General features: G+C 33.5%; 2 protein-coding genes across 2 annotated transcripts in view; both read left to right on the top strand.

Moving 5' to 3' along the window:
• Nucleotides 1-913: 913 nt before the first annotated feature.
• On the top strand, nt 914-3,793 carry LOC18031588 (receptor-like protein EIX2). Its single transcript, XM_006421080.2, has one exon. The coding sequence runs from the start codon at nt 914-916 to the stop codon at nt 3,791-3,793; it is 2,880 nt and encodes a 959-aa protein (XP_006421143.1).
• A 3,883-nt stretch (nt 3,794-7,676) lies between these two features.
• LOC18033478 (receptor-like protein EIX2) overlaps nt 7,677-9,707 on the top strand; it is a 14,443-nt gene continuing 12,412 nt past the window's right edge. The window contains exons 1-3 of the mRNA XM_006421079.2: nt 7,677-7,771; nt 7,867-7,941; nt 8,045-8,069. Of these exons, the coding sequence (XP_006421142.2) occupies nt 7,677-7,771; nt 7,867-7,941; nt 8,045-8,069 (195 nt within the window). The remainder of the gene's footprint in view (nt 7,772-7,866; nt 7,942-8,044; nt 8,070-9,707) is intronic.

The following is a 9,707-nucleotide window of genomic DNA, read 5'->3' as shown; positions in this document are numbered from 1 at the left end:
ATCAAGATATTTATTACTTCTTTAGCATTTAAAATTTGTAAGAACACAAATGTAAATGTACATGTTTTCTAACTTTTATGTTGAGGAGAAAAAAAAAAAGCCTTACATTTAGTAAATCAAATTTAATTTTGTCGGTACATGATTCAAAATTTACTTTCATGACATCGAATTACACTCCCCATTACATCATTAAAACACATAATCTACCTCTATTCCACTAGAAATTTATTTTTTCGAAGGCCTATTGACCTGGACGAAGACCTGTTGAGAAGAACATTTTAGCTACTTCAGAGGAGAGTCTAAATCAAGAGGCAATTGGCTTCTGCTTAGACCACACGGTGGACAACCATACAGGCAACATGATTAGATAAAAGGACTAATGAATGGTGTTGAAGTTGTTCCCTCAAAAATTGGGTAACTGCAATCTTCTGTCAGCACTTTCTGATCATTTTCTTTGTTTAAAAGGACTAATGAATGGTGATGAAGTTGTTCCCTTAAAAAATGGGTACCTGCAATTTTCTGTCAGCACTTTCTGATCATTTTCTTTGTTTAAAAGGACTAATGAATGGTGTTGAAGTTGTTCCCTTAAAAAATGGGTACTTGCAATTTTCTGTCAGCACTTTCTGATCATTTTCTTTGTTTACCGTTTTTCCCCGGCAAAGATCACATGCATGTTGATTGTATGACTTTCTTTATCCACACTATGTATTGTTGTTGTCTGTTTGGGATTCGCCAGAGGATTTTCTTGGCATATGTCATCTCAGACCGTCATATGCTAACCATAATCAATGCTCACAATGAAGACTTTTCTAAGCTTCAATAATTGATGCTTATTATACAGATTAGCATAAATTGGCATGGATTCGAGGATTTGCGATATAACAACATATCCTGAAAGCTTACGATAATTACAATGTCATCCAAAATGTTCCCTATACTTGAATACGTAGCTTTGCTTTCTGTGATATTGTTTCAATTGGAGCCTAGAATTGCTGATTCTAACAACACAGTAATGAAGTGCATTGATGAGGAGAGAGAAGCACTTCTCACTTTTAAACAGAGCCTGGTGGATGAATATGGTGTTCTGTCTTCCTGGGGAAAAGATAATGACAAAAGAGATTGCTGTAAATGGAGAGGAGTCCGTTGTAGCAATAAAACTGGCCATGTCAAGGTGCTCAATCTTCGAAGATCCGACGATGAAAATTCTCGAGGGACAGTCTTGAAAGGTACAATTAGCCCTGCTTTGCTTAAATTGCATGATTTAAGACATTTGGACCTTAGTAACAATCACTTCGGTGGAAGCCCACTTCCTGAGTTCATTGGTTCCCTCAGTAGATTGAGGTACCTCAATCTCTCTTGTGGTACATCTTTATTAAAAGTACCCCGTCCATTCCAGTACCTTTCAGGATTGGTATATCTTCACCTAGAAAACTCTAATTTATTTAGTTTGGGAAGCCTACACTGGCTTTCTCATTTTTCTTCTTTAAGGCACCTAGACCTGAGTTACATTAATCTCACTAAATCTAGTGATTGGTTTCAAGTAGTTGCCAAGCTCCGTTCCCTAAAAACATTAGTCCTACACTCATGTGCTCTTCCACCTATCAATCCTTCATCTATTTGGCACTTCAATTTGAGTACGTCTATTGAGACCCTTGATCTCTCCGACAACAATCTCCCTTCTTCATCAGTATACCCTTGGCTTTTCAATCTTAGTCGGAATATTCAATATCTTAACCTTGGCTTTAACTCATTACAAGGTTCAATTCCAGAGGCTTTTCAACTAATGGTTTCTCTTAGATTTCTCTATCTCACCTCTAATGAACTTGAAGGTGAGATTCCAAAATTCTTCGGAAAAATGTGTAGCTTAAATAGATTATGCTTGCCGTACAATAAACTCAGTGGAGATCTCTCGGAGATGATTCAAAATCTGTCTGGTGGATGCACGATGAATTCACTGGAGGGTGTATGTTTAGAAGGCAATGATATCACAGGACCATTACCTGATCTTGGAGGTTTTTCATCCCTAAAAATATTAGTACTTGGAGAAAATCGATTAAATGGAACAATAGACAAAAGCCTCAGCCAGTTGTTGAAGCTCGAGTCTCTGTCACTTGGTAGGAATTCATTCACAGGTGTTATCTCTGAAACCTTTTTTTCCAATATGTCCCACTTGCAGATGTTGTACTTGAATGATAACTCTTTGACTTTGAAATTGAGCCATGATTGGGTTCCTCCTTTTCAACTGAAATCGTTAAGTCTTGCCTCTTGCAAGATGGGACCTCATTTTCCAAAATGGCTTCAAACTCAAAATCAACTTATTTCCCTTGATGTCTCCAATAATGGAATCTCGGATGCTGTCCCTGATTGGTTTTGGGATCTGTCTATTGAACTCGTTTTTTTAAATCTCTCTAACAACCAGATCAGGGGTAAACTTCCTGATTTGTCTTTTTTAAGATATGATGATATTGTTATAGACGTCAGTTCAAACCACTTTTGTGGCCCAATTCCACCACTTCCGTCAAATTCTACATTCTTGAATCTCTCAAAAAATAAGTTCTCAAGATCAATTACTTTCTTATGTTCTATTATAAAAAACACATGGAACTTTTTTGATCTCTCGAGTAACTTATTATCTGGAGGGCTTCCCGATTGTTGGTTGAACTTTGATAGCCTATCCATTCTTAATTTGGCAAACAATAGCTTCTCCGGGAAAATTCCAGACTCGATGGGCTTCCTCCATAATATCCAAACACTGAGTTTACACTCCAATAGGTTAACCGGGGAGTTGCCTTCATCTTTAAAAAATTGCTCACAACTGAGAGTTTTGGATCTTAGGAAGAATGCATTGTACGGTGAGATACCAACCTGGATAGGGGGAAGTCTTCAAAATTTGATTGTTCTTAGCTTGAAATCTAATAATTTTCATGGAAATATACCTTTTCAGTTATGCCATCTGGCGTTCATTCGAGTTCTGGATCTCTCTTTAAACAATATATCGGGGAAGATACCAAAATGTTTCAATAATTTTTCAGCCATGACCCGAGAAAAAAGTTCCAATCCTATCATTGGGTTGGCTGATAAAATCTGGATTTTCCCTAGATATGTATATAGGTATAGTTATTTGGACAATGTTCTGTTGACATGGAAAGGAAGTGAACACGAGTACAAAAGTACTTTGGGACTTGTAAAATGTCTTGACCTTTCGAGTAACAAACTACATGGAGCAATTCCTGAAGAGATTATGGATCTTGTGGGGTTGATTGCTTTAAACCTTTCAAGAAACCATTTAACTGGACCAATCACTCCAAATATTGGTCAATTAAATTCATTGGATTTCCTTGATTTATCTAGAAACCAGTTTTCCAGAAGCATTCCGTCTAGCCTTTCTCAACTAAATGGTCTTAGTGTCTTGGACTTGTCGTCCAACAACTTGTCAGGAAAAATCCCATTAGGTACTCAGCTTCAAAGCTTCAATGCTTCGGTGTATGCTGGAAATCCTGAACTTTGTGGCCTTCCACTTCCAAACAAATGTCCGGATGAAGAATCAACTCCATTGCCAGGCAGAAATGATGGTGCAAACACTCTAGAAGATGAGGATGATCAGTTTATGACTCTCGGATTTTACGTGGGCTTGATTCTTGGTTTCTTTGTTGGATTCTGGGGTGTCTGCGGAACTTTAATGCTGAATAGGTCGTGGAGACATGGTTACTACAACTTCTTGACTGGTATGAAAGATTGGCTTTATGTGACAGCAGCTTTGAATATTGCCAAACTGCAAAAGTTCAGGAACTAATTAAACGGTAATACTCCTAAGTGTATAGTGTATTTTAGTAAAGATTATTGGCTTTCACATATGCTTATAATTTCTTCATCCTTAGACTTGACTCTTTCCTCTTACAAGATTTTGTTTATCAAATCAATTGTTACTATTTTTTTGGTAGGGTCTCCCGGTGATGGCATCTTGTCATTAATTTTCAGAGTACTCATTTCATTTTTGGAAACTTTCTAAAAATAAAGTTGTGCTCCCATATGATGCTCATTGTATTATTGAGTATATGCCTAAAGAAACTTGGATGTGTTTCTCTTTAGTCCATCATCGATTTATGCGTTTATTAATTATATGCTCTTGTTCGGAGAAATTCTAGAGTAAATCAGAGGTATTACATCCAATTAGAGTTTAATTATACTACTAATTGGAATAAAGACGGTCAAATTCTGCTCTGTTGTTGATTAGTGTTAGAATTTTTATTTCTTGGATTTTTGTGTGCCTTACACCTCTTTATTAGTATTGAATAAACTTCTAACAATAAAAGAGAGATCTCGCTACAGGATGTTCAGTGAACATAAGCATAAAGCTAAAACACGCTACATAAAAATTAAAATATCTAAGGTGCATTTGTACTTTGTAGAGAATACACGCTTAATTTAAAATTCTAGTTGTATGAAACATGTTATAGAATTTTCTAGACGACATGGATATTTCTTAATAGAATATATATTTTATGAATGATTTTTAAAAAGGACCTTATCTTTTGTTGGGTAATTTTAATTATTATATGTGTCAATGTACAAGTATACACAACAAGTAATATACTGATGAGTCTAAATTAAAATAAAATAATTAATGAAATTAATGAACTAACTAAATTAAAATTGCAAATAAACAAAATGCAAAAAAGAAAATTCTCAAGTCAAACATAAGGACAAAGTCAATGGGAATAGAGTAGTTGGGTGATTAAACTCACTTAATTGTATTGATTGTTTTTCCAATTAAGATTATGTTGCTTTAGCATCTCCTACAACACTGAGCAGAATCTCTCACGTATTCTCAGCTGTCGCTTGTTGAATATCTTATATCTAAATACAACCTAATAATGACTAGTTGTTACGCTAACATTAAATATAGCATCATGTGTTCTAAGTTCTAATTGCCCTACAAGGTAAATCCGTATGTCTAGTTCTTTATTAATTTTAGATTAAGCATGTCCCTATTTAAATCAATATTAACTCAACTTGGGAAACCCAATCTAAAGCCATTTATTGTCTTAATTTGTTCCACTAAGTTAGACATTTTTTAGGTTGTTTCTTAGCTAGTATTCACTAAATGGGTGGTCAGCCGAAATAGGGAATTGCAATAAGTAAAATCAAGACAAAATGCTATAGTAAATACAGAGCAGCACACATATATCATTCAAATAACCATTAAGCTTATTTATCACTCAATCACAACAAAGTTTAGTTTAGGATTTGCGATAAAACGGTAACAAAAATAAGTTTAGCCATGAAATACTGAACTTATTTAAGTTTATAATCTATAATATATTTCTATATATATATTATTATTATTATTAGGCTTTAATTATGTTACATGATCATGTAACATACATAATTCTTCCACAGCCGTTGGATGAAAATTCAACGACTATGGAAGAATCATATATCTTACATGATTATGTAAGATAATAATCACTTTATTATTAAGCTAACAGAAGGATGATGTAATAAATATGTACATGCTTCTAGACAACAAATTCAGAGAAGCATTACGCAAAGTCAACAGTTAACTAATCAAAGTCAGCGGACAATTACGTTTGGTCCTTGCTTGGGAATTTCTAATTTGAATGGCAGCAAAGTCTGTGGAAAATTACTTTAAATGAAGTATGTACACAAATGCACACCAATTAAGAATATTACAAAAATCATTTAGATGGTACACATCATACATAAACACAGCTTCAGTTTCGGAAGGGGACCATTAATTGTTCAAAATCGATATACAAACATGGTGGCCCTAGCTAAGAAGATAACATGCATGATAAGGATAAACAATTACCCCAATCTTTCTTTTGTGGACATGTGGATAAAACAAAGACAGATTCTGAAAGAAGGCGTATCTATAGATGGCCAATTCAGAACTTATTTAAGATCATACGTTAATTTTATTTTTAATTGAGATAGAGCCTCTCATGTTGGCGTTAATATGTAGACAAATATGAATCTGATGCATAATAGTACTTTTGAAATTTTGTTTAATTAATTCTTAAGTTGAAATATAAAACAAGTATTCCCCAATCAACCACGAAGAATTAATACCCATTTAGTTTTTTAATCTGAAATTTAAAATCAGTCTGAATTTGGTTGAACTCTTAGCTGATAGTTTGATGTGTTTTCTTTTTTCTTTTTTAATATCTAAATATAATTGACATTATATTTGTTCTTATAAATAAAAAAAAGTTAAATACAGTTATTTAACATTTATATCCTTGTAAGTTAAAATGCATAAAGGGCTTAAGCTTTATAGTTTAGCAAATAAGTATATTTAATAGAGATGTTTTAGGATATAATATTTACTTCTTCATGCCTTTTCCTGTTTATATAAAAGTCACAAAAGTTTACTCTTTATTTTTAATTCAAATGTAAATGTCTGAAAAATCATATATAAGTTAAAAAAACAAACGAACAATTTTAAAAAAGTTTGAAATAAAAAAAATTCAAATTTTAGACATTTAACCAATAAGCATCAATTTCATCTTGGTCAAGAGAGTAGTTGGCTACCATGAAATTTCTGATCCCTGTCTAGTATGGGCATGTCATGAATTAAGCTACGTATTTTAATTTTTGCCTTAAAAAAATTTCCATTCTTTGTTCTAGAAAATTGAAAAAAAAAAGAATAAAAAATAGTTCACGTTGGTATTATCATTATATTAGTATTATAAACATCTCAACCGTTACTAAGTACTCTATGGCTCGGGTCTTTAGCAGGGTTATTGATAGGAATCAACCGTTTATTCGCTGACGCAGTATCAATCACCATTGGTTGTTCTTCCACTGTTTAAGATACAGATTTAAGAGCAAAGCAATTTGAATGCTTGTAATTGTTACTCTTGCATCCAATTTTCCCCAGGAATTACAGGATCAACAATCCCATCAAACATATTACTTTTAACGTGGCTTAACAGGATCAACAATCCCACTGCAGTAGTCAGGTGATTTTGTCCATGATTTATTCAATTCAGTCTACAGTTCACTAAATATGAAAGGAAAGCATTAATAAATTATCAGGACAAGCTTTTTATAAGTGAATTTCTGCCCAAACAAAGCATCAAGTGACGATATATACCAAAACTGTAAACATCATAGTTCTCTTATTTTCAATAAAATGTGTTTTATTTTTTTGGGTAAACGTAAACCAACGCCAGTTTTATTTTGTTTCTACGAGGCTTTGTCATCATTTTGTGTGTTTACCATTTTTCCACGGCAAGATTACATGGATGTTGATTGTACGACTTTCTTTATCCATGCTCTGCATTGTTGTGTGTTTGGGATTCGCCGGCGACTTTTCTTGGCTTTATTCATCTCTCAAATTTTCATATCCTAACACATAATCAACGCGCAGACTGAAGACTTTTCTTGGCTTCGATAATTGATGCAGATTATACACAGTAGTATAAATTGGCATGGAGTCCAGGAGTTTCGATATAACAGCATATCCTCAAAGCTAATGATAATTATAATGTCATCCAAGTTGTTCCTTCTATTTGAAAATATAGCTTTGTTTTCTGTGATATTTTTTCAATTGAAGCCCACGACTGCTGATTCTAACAACATAATAATAAGGTGCATTGATGAAGAGAGAGAAGCGCTTCTCACTTTTAAACGGAGCTTGGTGGATGAACATGGCGTTCTGTCTTCCTGGGGAAGAGAAGATGACAAAAGAGATTGCTGTAAATGGAGAGGAGTCCACTGTAGCAACACAACTGGCCAAGTCAAGGTGCTTAATCTTCGAACATCCGATTATGAATTTGCTCGGAGGAAGTTCCTGAAAGGTACAATTAGTCCTGCTCTGCTTAAATTGCATGATTTAAGACATCTGGACCTTAGTAACAATGACTTTGGTGGAAGCCCAGTTCCTGAGTTCATTGGTTCCCTCAGCAAATTGAGGTACCTCAGTCTCTCTTGCGGCGGACCTTTAGAACTCCCTCGAAAATTCCGGAACCATTCAAGATTGGAGTAAATGCAATTCAGGTATAAACTTCTTTTCCAGAATCTACTGGGGTTCTTCTTATCAGGTATGGATTTAAATGTAAAAATGAAAGAGGGTCGTCCATTAGCATTTCCAGAAATGGTGGTGTAAAAGGATTGTAGAAAATTATTTTTCCTTAAGGTTTAGAGTTCGAAGTTCGAACGGTAGAGAAAAATGGCCTTTGAAGAAAATCTATTTTGGTTGGGTGCAGAACTGCAGATAATTGAAGATCTAAGGAAGATAGAAAATGGGAGGAGCTTAGGGAGAAATACAGTAGAAGGACAAAACCTGAATCCTACTCTCATTGTGTTGAGTTTGGGAAATCGAATGGAGCTGTAGTTTGTAGAGGGTATATTATCTACGATGAATGGAAAGTGATCCAACAAGGGCTTGTAGATAGATTTGGGCACTCTTTCGATCTGAAACTATTCCACAATGAAAAAGTAACTTTTTTCTGTCAAAACACAAATGGAAGTAACCGGTTGGGTAATATATGCATTTGCAGATTGCAGGGCAACGTCATCATGGTGTTACGAGGATGGGTACAACATTATTGATAGATCATTGAATGATTGATATTGAAAGATTAAAAATTACTTTTAAGGTTTTGGCTCATTGTTCGTAGTTATTATTATTGACACGACTGAACAACTAGTTATATTACCGTTACGATTATTATGGGGTACAATACCTTGATTGATTAATTGGCTGGATCATCGGGATTATAGGTGATATATTAATTGTTGGGCCACAAGATTATAGGTGATATATTGATTAGCCGAGTCATCGAGAGCGCAGGTGACACTATGTGACATGAGCAATTGAATAACAGAAATATTTTATTGTTAAATGATTTCTTAGATGATTAAATATTTGAAAATGATTATTACATGATGACTTAACTTAAAATGAATTTTATCATACTCATGCAATAGATTGTAAAATGAATATTGTTTTCCAATTTATGGTTCCTTATAATGATTATTATGTATTTTATTGTTATTGGTAATCTCATGCATGAATTTACTTACCAAGTTGATGGCTCACCCCTCGTCTCCAACATTTTGCAAGTTAATTTTAGAGATGTGGGGTTTTTGGTTTAGAGAAGAGGATTTTTTAGCTAACACATTTTCTTTGATGAATAAATTGTCATTATTTTGGTTATTGTTCATAGTTGAATTTGTTTTGGATGATTATTGTTATATTTATTATTTTAGAGATTTTATTTTGACAGTGGACAATATGGATTTTTATATTAATAAGATTAATATCACAAGGTTTCATTCATTCCCAATTCCTCTTGTAAATTATAGGGTGAATTTGGGTTATTACATTATTAATTAAATTTCTACATAGATGACATTACAAAGATGTTGATCAAAGACTAAAATATTTCGGAGAAGATGGTAATGTTGTTAGGGTGCACCAAATTTAAAACCTTACTACTAGTATAAATAATTAGTATAGAGCGAGTAAGGATCGATCCCACAGAGACTATGCTACTTGTATTTATTTATCACTCTAAAGCAGAACTTTAAATAAAATAATAATATAAATAAATATATAAATTAATCTAACTAAAGAAAATGCCAACTAAAAATAGAGAAAATGGGGGTTTTTGAATTTTAACTAATTAGCAGGAAATAAGAAATTTAAACTACGAAACAATAATTTAATAAAACTC

This window comes from Citrus clementina, unplaced genomic scaffold, assembly GCF_000493195.1.
Source record: "Citrus clementina cultivar Clemenules unplaced genomic scaffold, Citrus_clementina_v1.0 scaffold_9, whole genome shotgun sequence".
Taxonomy (NCBI): domain Eukaryota; kingdom Viridiplantae; phylum Streptophyta; class Magnoliopsida; order Sapindales; family Rutaceae; genus Citrus; species Citrus x clementina.
Note: the sequence above shows the minus strand (reverse complement) of the source record. Positions and strands in the feature narration are given on the sequence as shown.